Source organism: Sus scrofa, chromosome 17 (assembly GCF_054392235.1).
Source record: "Sus scrofa isolate SSC_HxYL_T2T_F1_AM1 chromosome 17, Sscrofa_HxYL_maternal_Yorkshire_Landrace_v2.0, whole genome shotgun sequence".
Classification (NCBI taxonomy): domain Eukaryota; kingdom Metazoa; phylum Chordata; class Mammalia; order Artiodactyla; family Suidae; genus Sus; species Sus scrofa.
In genome coordinates, this window is record NC_139399.1 from 65,299,177 (window position 1) to 65,317,014 (window position 17,838).

A 17,838-nucleotide genomic window follows, 5' to 3' on the forward strand; every position below is an offset into this window, starting at 1 on the left:
TGGAAGAGCTTAACCCACAGACGCGGCCGCAGACAGAGGGGGTCAGGAGTTGGAGGTGGGTGGGGGAGAGGCGGCTGATGGGAGCAGAGCTTGTTTTCGAGGCAAAGGCAGTATCCTAAAATTGATTGTGGTGACGATTGCCCAGCTCCGTGATGTACTAAAAATACTGAGTTGTGTACTTTCAGTGGGTGAGTTGCAGGATGTTATATTTTTGAAAAGGTGCTTTGGAAATTCCAAAGAGCCAGACAGTGACGGTAGGATGACGGTGGCAGCACAGTGACCCCGCCCACACGCATGTGCATACACGCTCACACCCACGTGCACACACGTGGTCCCAGCTGCCTGTGTGCCAGACCCGCACCACTCCCCTGCTGGAGTCTCTGTGTTTATTCTTTTTCTTTCGGAAAACACATCTGCTGCCAAGGCCTCTAGGGAGAGGCCCCAAATCAATACACCCACCCAGGAGGACTCCCTCCTCCCCGCTGCCTACTCCATCCTGCGTTCCAAAGCAGAAACAGAGGTCAGAAAGGGTCTCTGGTGGACAGGTGGTGCGAATGCTCCAGAGCCTCCCCAGGGCAGGGACAGCTTTCTGACCTTACCAGGAGGTGAGCAGCCTTCTCACCTTAGTTCAGGCCATAAAGGATGGAGGGCCAAGGACAGTGGTGCCCAGATGGCGGGGCTCCCCAGAGCAGTCAACATTCAGATAAAGTGGCGACTCATGGGGCCATCTTCTCTCCACCTCTTGCTCTCTTTTCCTCTCTTTCCCCCTCACTCTTCTCCTAGATTTTGTGTGTGTCCATCTCGCACCCTCTGATTCTCTCCCTTTCTCTTCCCATGTCTCCCTTCGCTGGCATGTTTATCACCTCACAGTTGCAAGATGGCGGCTGTGCCTCCAGACATCACACCCACATTCCAGGCACAGAGGAAAGGCAGAAGGATCATTAAGCAATGCCTCAAGATATTTTCCGGGTGTTTGGGACAGAGACACAAATCAATAAAGGTTTGAGTACTGCTTTTATCTAAGCATCCCCGAACCACCACCATTGAAGAGAATTTTTACATTTTGCCTGCTCAGTGTCTGCTCCCCGCACCCCCCGCCGAAATGGAAGAAGGAGAATAGACAGACGCAGAGGGACTGGCGACTCAGGAGGCACAGGAAGTGGGGAGGGAGGGACTGACTCAGCTTGGGACGTCCTGGTAGTTGTGGCAGGTCTGGTCCTCCAGCCCTGTGGCCTTCTACAAACCTGCACTTACCGTGCCCGCATCCCTGGAGAGGGAGGCGCCTAGTTCATTCACTCACTCATTCATTCAATCATTCCTCCTCTCACTCCCCCCCTGATTCCCCCTCTCTTTTGCACAAGAACTAAGGGGCTCCTCAGAGGGTGATATGTTTGCCTTGGATGTCCCACTTGCCCGTGAGACTGAGCTCTCTGAGTCCCTGCCCGATTGCTAGACAAAGGAAGGGACGCAGAGATGTGCCCTGATGCTTCTCAGACATGGACCCCGGGGTGGGAAAGCTCAATTCATGGGAAATCTCTGGGCCAGAGGAGATGGAGATAAAGAACATAGCTGGTCAGCTTTTTCCACGACCCCTTCATGCCGGACTCGTGCTGCCCTTCCCTCGTCTGGTTCTCCACCACTTTCAGGACCACAAAGCTTGATGGGACCTCCCTCTAGCACCTGTGCTGCTACAGCGCTGGAGCATCACCTTGAGTGATGGAGGCAGTGGACGTGCTTCCAGGTCGGCTGGGTCCCCGCCCTCTCCCAGGATCTGCTGGGCGAGTCCTTGCTTGTTCCCTTTGTGTTATGCAGTATAGACGTGTCGCGGCTGGGGGCAGCAGATCGGGTTAAGGCTGGTTAGTTGAATTCCAATGAATTATGGTCTCATTCACTCAGCGGAAGTTTGGCTGAAGGTCTGCTCTTTTCCTGGGTGTGCCTCGAACATCTCAGGCAGTGGCGACAGCAGGGTGGGGACGATTCCCTTGAAGAATGGCAAAAGAAGCCCGATGATTATAACACCAACCAGCAAGAATAACACCCATCACTGTACAGTTATTTTGTTCCACCTTTTCATAACATGCCAAGCACATGGTATTTATTTTTCTTTTTAATCTTTACACAAGAGCTATGCAGTAGATGCTAGAATTACATCCATTTTGCAGCTAAAGAAACCGAGGCTCAGAGAGGTCAAAAACACCGCCCATAAGAGGGTGGGGCTGGGACTTAAGCACGGGGTACCCACCATCAGCCCCTCCTCTGCAGCCTCCCTCCTGCCTGCCCTCCAGCCACTGCCTTATGCTGGGCTGCCCTCCCACTTTGCGTAAATTAACTTGCTCTAAAGGGTGAGGGATTGCTAAGCTCAACTCATCATAAAAATATCTGCCTTTTAATTTTAAACATGCCAGTTCGTCCAAGTGCATGCTTAGTTGGTGGAGTACAGCGTAGCATCAACCCAACAAAAGGGCACCTTCCTCATGCCCGTTCCTGGGGGTGAAGGCAGATCGGGGGTGCTGGGGAAGGCCCGCTGACTCCCCTACAAATGCTGTTGCTGCAGAGACAGTGAGCACCTCACCGCCAGCCCTGCCCTGGGTTGTGAGTAAACCCTTCCAGGCTCCTCCATGGAGACTGTTAATCTCCAGCCCTAACGACCAGGCTGCTCTCTGCATTTCCAGGTCTTGTTTGGACTGGAACAATTTAAAATGCTCTCTTATAATTACAGAGGTTGTGCAGGCGGGGGCTGCGCCGCCAGGAGGCCACTGGACTTGCACGTCTCCGCTGCAGCCAGCAATTTCAGTAATGATAGTCGTGCATGCCGTTTATCTTTGGGGTTTCCAGAAATACAGGGACTTTTCCAGACACTTGTGAGTGTCTGCGATATGAGTGATTTGGTCTGCGTCATTCTGGGAGGCTGTGAGGACCTCCCCACCCCGGGTGAGCTGGGGCGTTTTCAGTGGCTGTTTGGGGACCCCCAAACGCAGATGGGTTCAGACGACAGGAGGGGCGAAGGAGTCTCCGAAGCTACAGCTGGAGGAAGACAGTTTTCCCAGGACTCAGGGATTTCCTGGGATGCAGGACTTCCTGTTTTAAAACCAAGAAAGTCCTGGACAAACCAGGACAAGTTGGTCACCTTCTTCCTGGTGAATCCAGGGAATTGAGCATATGTGTGTTTTTCTTTGCTCCATCCAGAGACTGTGCCAAACCTGTAACCAAGGAAATTTTAAGTAAAGGTATAAACCTAAAGAACAATATGAATAGAAGAGGGGACCACAGCAGCTGAAGGACACCCACAAAATGTTCAAAAGCTCAGGAGAGCCTACATAAGAAAAGCTGACCTCTAGGAAGCTTGGGTGGGCAACATCAGGGGCCCCAGAAAAGTGGACACCCTAATAATTCTAGTCCCTCTCTGGAAGGAGGGAGGTCAGTCCTGCAGAGATTAAACCTGAGACTCCCAAACCATGGAGGCCAGCACAGAGAAAGACGGAGGGAACCTGCTGTGAAAACGGGGATGCTTAAGCAAGGGGCACTACGGGAAACGGGGAGCCTCACCCCTTCCCATCCCAGGGGCCACCTCGATGTCAAAACTGGAAACCAAAACGAGCAGAAAGCAACAGAACTACAGCAGAAAGGATCACAACACTGCAAATCTACTATACTTTAATAAAATGCCAAAAAAAGAATAAAGAGAAAACAACAGGACATGAGGAGACAGACCATGCAGAGAGAAGAAACGCGCTTAAGAGAAAAACTAAAAACATGGTTAATAGTACCACAGAGCTACAAGACTGAATTGGTGAAACCAGAAGAAAGTGCTATTTAAAAAAAAAAAACTTTCAGAGAAGCAAGGATGTACTCTTGCCAAACTGTCATAAGCGAGTCAGTGGAATAATTGAGAGATAAAGTTGAAGAAATACCCCCAAAACTTGGCATAAAATCACAGATACGGAAAACTCGAGGTAAGAGATAAGAAAATTAAAGGTTCCATCCTGGGACACAACTTCCATTTAGCAGGAATTTTAGAAAGAGGAAATAGAATAGAGGGAGAAATTATCCTAGCGTTAACATTTTTCAGAAAACTGGAGATAAATAAAAGATGCTCTAAGTTTCCAAAGAGAAAGAAGGGGGGAAATTTCCTATACAAATGAACAGGAATCACAATAGTATTACTTCTTAAGAGTAATACTAGAACTATTGCAGCTATGAAGCGCATAACGCCAAGCCTTATTAACTTTCAGACACCTGGGGGGAAATTCTTCTCAAACTAGAATTTTATATTGGGTTAAACCACCCAAGTGTGAACTAGAATGATGATGTTTCAGATATCAGATGTTTCAGAAAGTTGCCTCCCATCTACCTCATCCCAGGAAGCTCCAGGGAAACTTGATTCAATCACCCACCAGTGTAAACCATGAAAGAAGAAGGCAGAGGAGCCTGGAAAGGGGGCCCCTTTGCAGAAGGGAGTGAGGGCAAGTCCCAGGCTGGGGTGAAGACAAGTCCCAGCAGGGACTTCCAGACCATCTTCCAAGTCTGAAGCCCCTGTGTGGGAACCAGGAGACCACACTGAAACAACGAAAACAAAAAGAAAGTCACCCAGTAGGTTACCTGATGTGTTTTTGCTGAGGAAAGGTTTAGAATTGTTTCCCGGCGTCTTGGAGAAAGACACATGATGGATACAAAGAAAACAGAGGGGATTATTTTCTAAAGGCGTCTTGGAGAAAGACACATGATGGATACAAAGAAAACCGAGGGGATTATTTTCTAAAGGCAACTATAAACTCCCGGAAAACAAAAGTGTGGACAGGGCAGGAAATGACGTCGTAATATCCTACACGGGGTGGAGGCCAACGGTATTGACAAAGCCGTAATTACGTGAACCCTAAAGATTCACTGCACCAAAAACTGGGATCAATCAATAGACCGAGAAGATGTGGGAGAAGAAGTCTCTGCAGGAAAGCAGTGTGAGGTTTCCAATGCTCATGTTTCCATACGAAAGGTCAATGGTTAACGTCTAAAACAGGAAATCAAGAAAGAACAGTATGAACATATTTTATGTAGAAAAACAGAGGTTGATAGGAAAAGAAAGAGCTCAAAGAGTAAAACGAACAACGGGTTTCTTCTGGAAGGCATTAATGTCCAGATTTCACATGCCCGTCAAGTAACTAGAACAATAAATTTCAAAATGATGAATATCAATCTGTATCCCACTGGGAGCAGGAGTCAGTGCGGGGCGGGGCGGGGGGGGGGGCTAGAGCACAGCTGCTCTTTATTATAAACCTCATATTATAGCTTAACTTTTTATTTACCTCTGCACAAATAGCAATTAAATTTAATAAGTAACAAAAGGATACTTTTCTATGGGTTAAAAAAAAAAGGAATAAAAAGAATTCATTGGTATATACATCTGCAATGCAAGCAGTAGGGTGGACGGGTGGGGTGGTTCACGTTCAGATGCAGCTGGATTCAGCAGCCTCCGTGATGTCACCAAGGGCGAGGGTGACCGACTCAACCCAGCTTGCTCAGGACTTTCTCAGTTTTAGCATAGAAACGTCCACACGCCAGGAAAGCTGTGTCCCTGGCACACCAGGGCAGTTGGTCACCTGAGCAAGAGCCCAGCTTTTCTGAGTCTCTACCGTCTTCCTCGGGGTCAGCATTCCTGACCCAAAGGTGGCCCCTCGAACATCTGTGTCGTCCTCCCAGGCCAGGTGCCCCCCACCGCTAACTTCATTACTTCAAAACAAAAACCAAGCAAACAAAAACCAACCCTCCCTGACTCCAGTTTTATTTGTAATCTTTGTATTTTTCACGTGTTCAAGTTTTTTTGGTTAAGCCTCCCACAAAACCTGTTTTGGGAAGCAGTCTAAATAAATCCTAAATAAATCAATCCCTCGGCGTCCTCGCCACAGCCGTCCCGGCGCGCACGGCGCCCGCGGCAGACCTGCCAGGCTTCCTGGTGGGGTGAGACCAATAGCAAAGTGAATTCTTCAGTCTGGATGATCGGGTTCGCCCTTCTGGGGCGTCAGCGAGCGGGATGCCGCCAAGTCCCCTCTTTGTGCTGCACTTGCTGGATGACCAGTGAGGTCACTTGTTTTTGTTTTAATTCATCCACATACGGGTTTGGGCAAGAAGCTCCTTCCCTGGACTCTGGTTCAAGTTCTCAGACGGTGGCCCCCGCATGGTGCGGCTCGTGGCCTTGGGCAGATGCCAAGAGAAGCAAGAAACAATCCTGGGTCTGGGAGTGGAGTCATCTCCGTCTCCCCGACCTGGGCCGGGGGCGCCTTTGCGGGGGCAGGAGAGTGCCAGGGTTTGGACGAGGACAGACCTGGGTTCCAGTCTCTGCCTTTAGCTGTGTGACTGTGGCAATCACGTACTTTCTCTGGGCCAAATCCTTTTCTCCAGGGCTATGGCTAAGTCTGCCCAGCGTCCCTCTGTGTGGGTAGGGGGAGTAGAGGGGGCCCTTCCCACAGCATGGGGGCCGTCACAGCACCTCTGTTAAGGCGTGGACTGAAGGGCAAGTGCAAGGACCCAGGCCAGCTGCAGGTGCACAGGAGGCCTGCAGCGCACAAAGCCACGGCTGGCAGAGCTTTTCTCTCTTCCACTCCTGGTCCTGCCCCTGCCGCTAAATACTTCGAAGACTTAATTCAAATGAGCAAATTCGAAATTTAATTGAGGAGTTCCCATCGTGGCTCAGTGGTTAACGAACCCGACTAGGATCCATGAGACACGGGTTCGATCCCTGGCCTTGCTCAGTGGGTTAAGGATCCAGCGTTGCCATGAGCTGTGGGGTAGGTCGCAGATGCGGCTCGGATCCTGACTTGCTGTGGCTGTGGCGTAGGCCGGCTTCTGCAGCTCTGATTAGATCCCTAGCCTGGGAACTTCCATGTGGCTCGGCTGCAGCCCTAAAAAATAAAAATAAATACATAAATAAACAAAATTCAGTTGAATAACTCACCAGCATATGTAAGATGAAAAAAACAAAACAAAACAAAACCCCAGATATATTAAGGGTTGGCAAGGATGTCCAGCAAATGGGACTCTCACCTGCTCCTGGTGAGGATGGAGCTTCAACCACCTTGCGATGCAGTCTGGCCAAATCAACCAGAGCAGGCAATTCACATGTCCTGCGACCCGGCTATGCTGGTCCATTCTCAAGACTAGATCCAACAGAGACATGTGTCTCCAAAGGCAAGAATGTTCACAGCAGCATTTTCTTTCTTTTTCTTTTTCTTTTCTTTTCTTTCCTTCCTTCCTTCCTTCCTTTTTCTTTCTCTCTCTTCTCTTTCTCTCTCTCTTTTCTTTCTTTCTTTCGGGCCACACGTGAGGCATATGGAAGTTCCTGGGCTAGCGATAGAATCAGAGCTGCAGCCGCTAGCCTACATCACAGCTACAGCAACGCGAAATCCAAGCCACACCTGCGACCTACACCACAGCTTACAGCAACACCAGATCCTTAACCCACTGAGCAAGGCCAGGGATTGAACCCTTGTCCTCATGGATACCAGTCTAGTTCATTACCACTGAGCCACAACAGGACCTCCTTTAAAAAAAAAAAAAAGGGACCAGAAACTACCAAATGCCCATCAACAGAAGAACAAATAAACAAATTTGCCAGGTTCACAGAGTGGAATATTATACAGTTATGAAAAATGAACAAACTACAAATAAACACAGCAAGATGGGTAAGTCATAATATTGAGGCAGAGAGGCCAGGTGCAACAGAACAAGTATTATACTATTTTGTTTGCATTATTTTATAAAACAGACAAAACAGTTTTAGGCAGTGGTTACCCTGGGGGTTGGGGGAGGACTAGAAGGGGGCCTCTGGGGACCATGATGCCATTTCTTGATTTATTCCAGGTGCAGAAACTGTCCCTTCATGTTCACCTTGTGACTATTCTGAATGAATATCATCTTTCAGCAGAAAACTAAAAATAAATACAATCACATAATCTTTTTTTTTTTTTATCTTTTGTCTTTTTTAGGGCCGTACCCACAGCATATGGAGGTTCCCAGGCTAGGGGCTTAATCAGAGCTACAGCTGCCGGTCTATGCCACAGCCACAGCAACACGGGCTCTGAGACCCGTCTTCGACCTACACCACAGCTCACAGCAACGCTGGATCCTTAACCCAAGGCCATGGATCGAACCTGCAACCGCATGGCTCCCAGTTGGATTTGCTTCCACGGCGCCACGTCGGGAACTCCACAATCACATAATCTTGATTGTGTTTCCTTTGCCCAAGGGTTGTGGGGACAAGGCTGCTGGAAACTCCCCATCATCCTGTCTCTGCAGAAATACAAGGAGCCTTCTCTGAAAACCTGTCCCACAGTGGCCAAGGCACCACCACCGCCCCATGAATGTTGACCGTGTCGCTGTCTCTGCTGGGGCCGCGTCCCCTGCCTGCTGGGTGGTCTCTTGCTTGTCTGGCTCCGCCGGACTGTCTCACCCTTCTCGCCCCCCGGCCCGTGAGTGTGGGAGAGCAGGTTCCTGTCCACCTGCCTCTCTGTTTCCAGGATAGCGCCTGGCGCAGAGGCAGAGCCGAAGGCGTCCGTGCAGGTGTCGGCCACCAGGGGATGCAGCCACAGAGCAGAGTGGAACTGTGCCGAGTGGTCACAGCCCGGGGGAGGAGCACACTGGATTGATGGGTGATTGTTCACCTTTTCCATGTGCGGTTCTTTATTTCCAAATCTAGCATCGGGAATAATCGACCTTTGCAAAGGTCGAGGACGAGGCGAGGACAGCCAGAACGAGGCCTGAAGAGTGACCTCGAAGGTGAGCTCGCCGCAGCCAACGGCAGGGACAGGAAGTCACAGCTGGGAAGATGTGCCCACCGGGTGAGCCCCCCACCCCGTGACGTCCCCGGGTCCACAGGCCCCGTCTGGATGGGGACAGGTGGCCAGGAGCCGTGGCGGGTCTCGGTACCCACGTGACTCTTGGTGGGTGTCATGGACCCTGCCACCAAGGTCACGCCTGCACACGCAGGCCTCCAGACCGCCAGACTATTTATACCCCTGGAATGTCACCAGGTCACCGGGAAGCAAAGACTTTTGCAACACGTCAAGGCCACGGCCACCGCCCCGTCTCGGCCCGGGGCATCCGAGAGGCCCCACTCAGCGTTATCAGCAAGCCCCTCTGAAGATAAGGGGCTTGGCCCCACTAATGGTATTATTTTAGGGACCACTCAGAAAGACAGGACGGGATGGAGGCCCGGGTCATCTGTCATTCCTTCCCTCATCAACACACAGAACAAGAACGGAACAAAGACCAGGGCTTGTTTGGGGGGCGGGGGGGAGGAGGCTCCACCGAGGGGAATATCAGCCCCCCAAAGGCACCTGGGAAAGGAATTTGCTCAGAACGACCCTCCTTCCCCCTCATAGCGCTTCTGGGCAACCCACCCACCCACCAGCCAAGGTGCCTTGCCAGCTGGAGGGGCTGGACCAAAGAAGTAGGATGACTGCGGCTGAAATGTCCTTGACAGAGAGATGACGGATCTGGATTCAGTTAGAAAGGGTCAGAGCTCAAATATGTCATTTCTCCGTCGGCTTTAGCCATTGAAACCAATTGTATTCAGCATCTCTCTAACTTGCTTAAGTTGGATGTGTACCGTCAAGGGTCAGGGACAAGGGTGTGGGCCTCGGAGCAAACTGAGGCAGCGTCTCCTCTGCCCCCACCTCCACCCCCACCCCCACGCCCATGCCCACACGCATGCACACGCCCACACGCGCGCGCACACACACACACACACACACACACACACACACGCTCTCTCCTGGGAATTACTTTGTTACTCGGCAGCTCGCTCGCCATCAAATAATGACGTGTGTTTGGGAAAACACGGATCTAAGTCAGGGTTATTGCTCCTAGTGCCCCAGCCACTTCCCTTCCTAGACCAGGAAAAGTGAAGACGACTGCCGGGTTTGAGGTGAAAGTCAGAGGGTCACTTGGCTGCTGCACAAAAGCACGTTTCTGGGTACACATGGTCCCCAAATGCTACCCAGATGCCAAAGGGGCCGGTCAGGTAGAGCAGACAGCGAGCCCGCAGCCCAGCCTTGATCTGCAGGGCAGGGGTCAGGGGCTGGGGGCTGAGCCCTCTCCAAGGCCCCCAGAGGCAGAGCCCTAGTCTCCTGATTCCGGGCTCATGAATGACAGTACAGGCATTTATTCATGGCATCCCGTCAAGGAAGCTCTGCTGCGGGCCAAGCCTTGGGCTGGGCCCTGGAGACCCCGCAGCAACCAGAACAGACAAATCCCTCCGGAGGGCCAGATGGAAGAGAGCCCACAGGTAACCAACACATTCCGTTTGCCAGGTGGCCAGGAGCTTGATGGAGGAAGACGAGCAGGAAAGAGGCCAGAGAGGCCGGGATGGAGGCTGTGGTTACCAACGGGCATCGGAGGAGGGTTCACAGACAGGGGGATGTGGGGCAAAGATCTGAAGGTGCTTAGGGAACAGCCTGCGCCTGTCTGGAGGAACAGCATACCTGGCGGGGTCCGGGAGGGGACCAGTGCAAAGGCCCTGAGGCAGGAGTGCACACCTGAGATGGAGACCAGCGAGGCGGGTGGTGGGTGGACTCTGTGAGGAGAGGGTGATGGGGTTGGGGTGCAGGAGGCTTGTGATGGCCCCCGAAGATGGCCGAGCCCCAGTTCTCCCAAGCTGTGACTGTGTCATCTTACCAAAGGTGACGTAAATTATCAACATCACTGTATCAACCACTTTCCCTCACACTTCAGACACCAAATGTGGGATGGGGCCATTTCTCCCCATGCCAGCAGGTGTCCAAACCTCTGGACAGCAACAGGATGCTCCACAAGTCAGTTTTGACACGAATCCCTGGCATCAGCCCAGACCCCACTGGTTCGGGCTCAGACACCAAGTGCAAACCCCAGGTTGTCACTTGTACTTGTAACCAACTAGTTATAAATCAGGGGGGTTTCCATAGCCCCCTCCTCAGGCTTGAGAATTTGCCAGGACCTTGGAGAACTCAGGAAGGTGCTTTACTTCCTATCACTGGTTTGTTAAGAAGGATACAACTCAGGATCAGCCACGGGAAAGAGCCATGTGGGGCGAGGGCCAGCGGGGAAGGGCACGCGGTTCCCAGGCCTCCAGCACATCCTCCCTGCACCTCCGCACTCCGCCCACCTGGAAGCTCTCCAAGCCTCTCCTGCAGCTCAGGAGGTGGGGCTGAAAGTTCCAACCCTCTCGTCACGGGCGGTCCTCTGCTAAGTCAAGCACCGGCTCATTAGCATAAACCCAGGTAGGGATGAAAGGAGCTGGTTATAAAAAATAAGACCATCCTAAAACTCCCACACTTCCCATCACTCAGGAAATGCCTTGGCTTTTAGAAGCTCTGTGCTGGGAAATGGACACAAAGACCAAATAGTTACTTTTTTTTTACTGTGTCCTGCCTTGCGAAAGGGACTTTGCAGATGTGACTAGGGATGTTGCGATGGGGAGATTTTCTGGGCTGTGTGGGCGAGCCCAGTGTAACCACCAGGATCCCAGGAAGAGGAAGGAGGGTCCACTGAGCATATCGTCCTTGCTCAAGACCTTGACCACAGCCCAAAGGTGCTCAAATGTCTTTGGTGAACAGTGAAGGTGGCAGAGAACAGACTGGACCCTGGGCTTGACACCAAAGTTCTTGTTTGGACCACTGGGCACCGGATTGGCTACAGAAGCTGTGGGACCCAGAGCAACATGGAAACGCAGGGCTTTTTGAAGCGCAGAGCCCCATGTGGGCCACACACGCACGAAGCCAGCCCTGGCCAGGGGTAGCTGGGACCATCTTGGACACTGGCCAGTGGTGCTAGGCCACGATGGTGGCCACGCTGCACGCCCACAGCACTCACGTCGGGCCAGCCCTGGGCCTGTGCTCCCTGGCCCACCTGGCCACCTCCTCTGCCACCATGTTCGTGGGTGGGTGGGTCGGTAGGATGTAGCATCGGGGAAGGCAGTGCTGCCTCCCGGCCCAGTCTGCTTTGCCTCCGTCCAAATAGCTGTCACGACTCCAAAGACTCTGGAGAGTTCTGTGTTTTTCCTCTTCTGTTTTTATTTCCTCAAATCTAAGACCAAGAGAACTTGGTGTCAGAGCCCTGATGGGGTCTGAGCCAGAAGGACCTGACCCACAGGGAAAGGGAAGGCGTGTCTAGCAGAAGTCACATGAGTGTGCTTAGAAGCGACGCACAAAGGGATGGAGGGGGTCCAACCTGAGTATGGGGACAGGGCCCTGAGAAGGGCTGGGTCCAGTGAAAGGGGGTCCATCCTGCCTTCGGGTACCCCAGCCTAGGGCTGGGCCAGGGCTGCCTCTTCGTGGTCCACCCTGGAGGGACTGGGTGCACGGCGCCTCCTGGAGGTGTGCAGCCCTGCACCTGCTGACATCGGGCAAACACCTCCCTGCATCTTCAGCTAACGTGGGAAGGGCGGTCAGAGGACATGACTCCCAGGCTGGTCCCAAAGATTCAATGAGCTCAAGCTTAAGGCACTTCATGTGACTTGGGCAGGGGGCCCAGAGGGAGTGTTCAGCTTGTGGTGTGTTTTACGAAGATCCAGACCCATCATCCCATCATCCTCCCCAAGCATAGGGGAGTAGCTGGGGTGACCAGTGGCTTTAGGAAGAATTTTGGACCATTCCCACTGTGGTACAACAGGATCGGCAGCGTTTGGGGACTGGGATGCGGGTTCGATCCCTGGCCTGGCAGAGTGGGTTAAGGATCCGGCGTTGTCACAGCTGAGGCTTAGGTCTCGACTGTGGTTTGGATCTGACCCTGACCCGGGAACTCCACATGCTGCAGGGCGGTCAAAAAAGGAAAGGAAGGAAGGAAGGAAGGAAGGAAGGAAGGAAGAAAATTTGGGGACTATGGGTAACGATTCAGGGCACATGAGGGTCACAACTCAAACTGTTCAGCTCCTTTGGTGGGGTGGGGGGGTTCTTTTTGGAAGGACCCCTCTATTCGGCTGTAGCCACTAGCTTTTGGTTGTGCATCGGCCACGTGCCTGGTACTTTCTATGTACATAGTGTTTCTAACACTTCTCTAGCCAGGGGTGTGTAGCACAGACTGGGTTTTGTGCGAGGCAGAATTCTAAGACAGGCCCCAGGATTTCTGCCCGATGTGTAATTATCACTTGCAAAAGCGAAGGGATTTTAGAGTTCCCTGGTGGCCTCGCAGCTGAAGATCTGGTGTTATCACTGCTGTGGTCCGAGTCTGATCCCTAGTGCAGGAATTCCCACATGCCATCGGTGTAGGGATTGTGCAAATATAATCGAGACCCCGAATCAATTGACTTTGAGTTCATCAAAGGCAGATCATCCTGGGTGGGTCTTACCTAGTAGGTGAGTCCTTAAAAGAGTTAGGCCAGTTCCTCCTGCTGGCTTTGAAGAATGAGGCTGCTGTGTCGTGAGATGGCCACACGGGAAGGACTTGATGGGGGCCTCTGGGAGCGGAGAGTGACGGGTGGCTGACAACCAGCAGGAGAGTGGGAACCTCAGTCCTACAACTGCATGGAGCTGAACCTGGCCCGAAACCTCAGTGGACTTGCGGGAGAACCCCAGCTGCAGGTGAAGGTGCAGCCGCGGATGCCTCGATTGTGGCCTCGTGAGATCCTGAGCAAAGAACCCAGCTACCACGTGCCTAAACTTCCGATCCACAGAAGGCATAATGAATGGCTGATGAGTGAAGCCACTGGGTTGGTAATTGTTACGCAGCAATAGAAAGCTAATACAGATGGCTAGCTGTTCATCTTTAGTATCCACGAATTTTTCACAGTAATGGGATCCTGATTGCTGATTTTTGACTGTGCAGCTTGTCAGCCAGCATAAAAGCCCATGACTCCTAGTCTTTCCTGTGGCTAGGTGTGACTCTGTGACTATATTTTTGCTAATGAGCAGTGACTGGATATTTTGTCTGCTCTCTGGGATGGCTGTTTAAAGGGAGCGCGCAGCCTAGAGTAGAGATATGATGGCTGGTGCTCCAGCAGCCATACTGAACCGCAAAGGGAATTGTGACGAGGGAAGCCATGTGTTAGGATGACATGGCAGAAAGACAGGAAGAGACTACATTCTGAACGGCACAGTGGAGCTGCCATCTTGACCTTGGATGACTGGCCTTCAGACTTCTTTTAAATGAGCTAAAATAAACTTCTATCTTGTTTAAGCCACTGTTCTTCTGCTGTGTAGTTAACATACAGCTGATTCTCACCCTAAATAACCGTGGTGAGCACCACACCATCTCCCAAGAGAAGAACCGGGGCCCAGAGATGGCAGGAAGTACACAGGGTGCCCCAGCTAACTAAGTGAGCTGGGCTTGAGCTGGAGCTGATCCTGGGCCCCTCTGCCCAGCACGCGCTCCTTCTGGGGCGTGAGAATTCACCTCTACCTCGAATAAATATTTGCGAGACGGCAGCATGGGTCTTTTCCTGGGGAAGTGGCTGAGCGTGCTCTCAGCTGCCTCCACGTGTGACCTTGACCGGACACCACTTCCCATCCCAAACACCAGATGGAGGGGTGCCAGCGCTCACCCCACCTCTGGCCTCTGCAGAGGAGGCCACAGGAAAGACTCCACTGGGGCCGGAAAGACTAAAATGCCACCTCCTCCTTGAAGGCTTCCCGCACTCCCTGGCCCATCCCTTAGCTCTTGCTGTCTTAAGACGTCCCCTCCCGCTCTCAGAGCTTTCCTACAACCCCACAGCAATGTCCTCCTGCAGCCCCCAAAGCTGTCCAGTCCCCCCCGCCCCCGTGGCCACCTCGCTGACCTCATTCCTGCCCGACTCGCTCTGCTCAGGCCACACGGGTGGGCCTCCTGCTTGCTGATCGTCCAACCTGCCCAGCAAGCCTCAGGTCAGGGCCTTTGCACCTGCCAATCCTTCAGACCAAAAACCTCTTCCCTATGGTGACCCTGTCGCCTTCCCTTCAGTCCTCCTCTGCCCACTCGCTCCAAGAGCTTGGCCTCTGTCACCACCCTCGCCCCCACCCCCGTTTCTTCCTAATGCTCATCATTCCTCTAAATGGCTGCACAGAATGACTCACCCTCAGAGCCGGCTTGCCCATCAGGCACAGGAGACACTGTGCCCGGGGCCCATGGTACTTTTAGGATCCCACAAAAACATTTTAACATCTTTTTTTGCTTTTTAGAGCCACACCTGCAGCATATGGAGGGTTCCCAGGCCAGGGGTGGAATAGGAGCTGCAGCCGCCAGCCTACACCACAGCCACAGCAATGGCAGCTCCCAGCCGCATCTGCGACCCACACCGCACCTCGCAGCAATGCCAGATGGTTAACCCACTGAGTGAGGCCAGGGATCAAACCCGCATCCTCATGGATACTAGTCTGGTGCGAAACCTGCTGAGCCACAATAGGAACTCCCTATTTCAACATCTTTTAAAATTAGTCGATAAGAAACCAAAGGATGCAGCCTGGTTTATGCACACCTTTGTACCGACGCAGTCCTAGAATAAGATCCGATTTCTTTGTACGGAGGAAGAGGCACACACAGCTGTGGTGCTGTGCCAGTTACCACTGGATTCCTGTGCTGCCGAGCACAGGTGCCCCTGATGCTCTGCCCTGCTCCTGCGTCTCCTGTGCCCGCAGCCTGGCCCACAGGCTATGCAGTGAACCAGTGAGTGAGCGAATGAATGAATGAAGGCTTCTAGCCAAAGAGGAAGGCTGTGCTGTCTTCAGAGTCACCTTTGTTCCCGTGAAGGGCACTGAGGTGTGGTCACCCCCAGCGGTGGCCACGCTTGCTTAGGTCAGCCCACTCCTCTGCGGCTGACCCAGCCTGGCGTTCCTGCATCTAGCCCAGTGGGCCCAGAGTGGCTCCAGCCCATGTGGGTGAACTGGTCAGGGTGTGGGGAGGTGCTGGGCTGGGCTCCCACAACCCCCTTCTAGTCGTGGGACAGGGCGAGGAGCTGCTGGACTCAGACTTCAGCACAGAGGCAGCCGGGGGCACTGCGCGGACCTCGGAGGCTGCCTGGGATCCTCTCCTAGGTCCCCAAACTCGGAGGCAGGAGAGGGGGCAAGGCCTCAGGGGAGGGACCTGGGGGTTGAGTGATGGTCGCCCCCAAAGGTATGGCCTCGTTCTGGTCCCTAGGACCTGTGACTGTGACCTTATCGGGAAAAAGATCTCTGTGGGTGTAATTAGGGATCTCGGGGAGAGGCCATCTGGGATTATCTGGGTGGACCCTAAGTCCACTGACAAGTGTTCTCAAGTGAGACGCACGAGGAAAGACAGAGAAAAGCGGAGAGGCCATGTGAAGGCAGCTGCAGGAACTGGAGTGGTGTGGCCGTAAGCCAAGCAAGCCGGCAGCCACCGAAGGCTGGAGGAGACGTGAAAGGTTCGTCCCCGGAGCATCTGTAGGGCGTGTGCGCCCCCCACCCCACCCCCGACACAATGAGTTTGGACGTAGAGTCCCCAGAACTGCGAGCGTATGTGTCTGTGACTTTACGTCACTAATTCGTGCTAGTGGCCCGTACACGTGGAAGTGTGCCAAGCGGATGGCCCCAGTGACCACCGCTAACCGCCCCCCATCTCCCAGGGCCATGCATATGGTCACCAGGCAACGGAGCAAAAATCGATGGCGCGGCAAGTGGGTGGGTGGGTGGGGGAGCTCAAGTTGGCATCGCCCCACAGACGGAGGCCCTCGGGCTGCTGGGAGGCAGGGGAGCCCCAGGCTCGAGCTCGCGGCCCCGGAGCTCGGCACGGATTCAGGGGCTGAAGAGGGAACTGGGGAGGGTTGCTTGGAGAGTCAGGGCTGGGGGCCAGCAATCCCCACATTTCACGAGCAGACCCAGGAGACTCCACGTTAGGTGAGCCCAGGGTCGAGCCTGGCTTGGGGCCCCAATTCCAGCGCCAGCAATTATAAGCTGCTGACTTTGGGTAAATGCCTTCACCTCTTGGCGCCCTCTCAGCACGGCCGGCGGCGACCTCGGGGCAAGTGTGGGAGTTACACCCCTGACACAGGTGCTCCTGAGCCAGGCTGGGGGGAGAGGCACCGACAGGGGATGCTCAGAGCAGAGCGGGGGCGTGGGGGGGCAAGGTGAAGGCCAAAGACGAGGCCACTGGTGGCGCTGCAGCCACAAACACACCTGCCCACGGGGACCCAGTGGGGAAAGTGCCCCCGAGAGAAACAAAAGGCTTGTCCTCTTTCCCCTGGAATGTATGGCCTTCCTAGCCCAGTTTTCACTTTCCGACTCTGGACAGAGACAGGGGTACAAATCAAGAGAGACCTGCAATTTGTAAAATGGCAGCTGACACTCACACCTTCCTGAGACAGACAATGGGGAGCAGTGGAGACTGCGGCCAACGATGGTGCTTTGGCTCCGGCTGGGAGCGTCTACGCAGGAACGGGGCCAGGCGTGGCCAGATCTGCCGATTGCTCAAGAGAAGCTGGAATTTGAGGGGTTTTTTTTCACCCCCATCTCCTGATTTTCAAAAACGTGTTGGCAACGAACTCACTTCAAAAAAATGCATAAACACCGTGCAGGAGGGGCAAGGCGCGTCTGCAGGCTGCATCTGGCCCTCTGGTTGGCGACTCGTCTCCAGCCTGGAAACAGAACAAGAGCTACATCACGCATCGGGACAGTGACAGCAGGGTTTGGAAATCACGGGGGCTGGAACTGGTTAGGAGCGGCCGCTTCATCTGAGGCAACGGGGGACGAGCCAGCAGCCTGGCCAAGTCATGGGCCCAGATCCTAACATCCGTCAGGTGACCTCAGTACGCACTTCAAAGCAGCAAGGGACCCAAGAAGCTGCTCCAGGCTGTGCGGCCGCGCACTGCTCTGCGCCCAGCGGGCCCCTGGCTGCCTTCGCCAGGCCGGCTGAGAGCCAGCTTCGGCTCAAGCTGGGAGCCAACGGCAG

At 53.5% G+C, this 17,838-nt stretch overlaps 1 protein-coding gene across 2 annotated transcripts in view; it reads right to left on the reverse strand.

Moving 5' to 3' along the window:
* Nucleotides 1-995: 995 nt before the first annotated feature.
* Nucleotides 996-17,838, reverse strand: part of BMP7 (bone morphogenetic protein 7) — a 108,443-nt gene continuing 91,600 nt past the window's right edge. Inside the window, exons 7-8 of one of the 2 annotated variants that reach the window (XM_021077320.2) lie at nucleotides 17,437-17,524; nucleotides 996-1,981 (exon numbers count right to left, since the gene is read on the reverse strand). In XM_021077320.2, the coding sequence (XP_020932979.1) occupies nucleotides 17,438-17,524 (87 nt within the window). In that variant the 3' untranslated portion in view covers nucleotides 996-1,981; nucleotide 17,437. Of the gene's footprint in view, nucleotides 1,982-12,020; nucleotides 12,676-15,323; nucleotides 17,525-17,838 lie in introns of those variants that run through there. The other variant, XR_014831822.1, reaches the window with a different exon arrangement.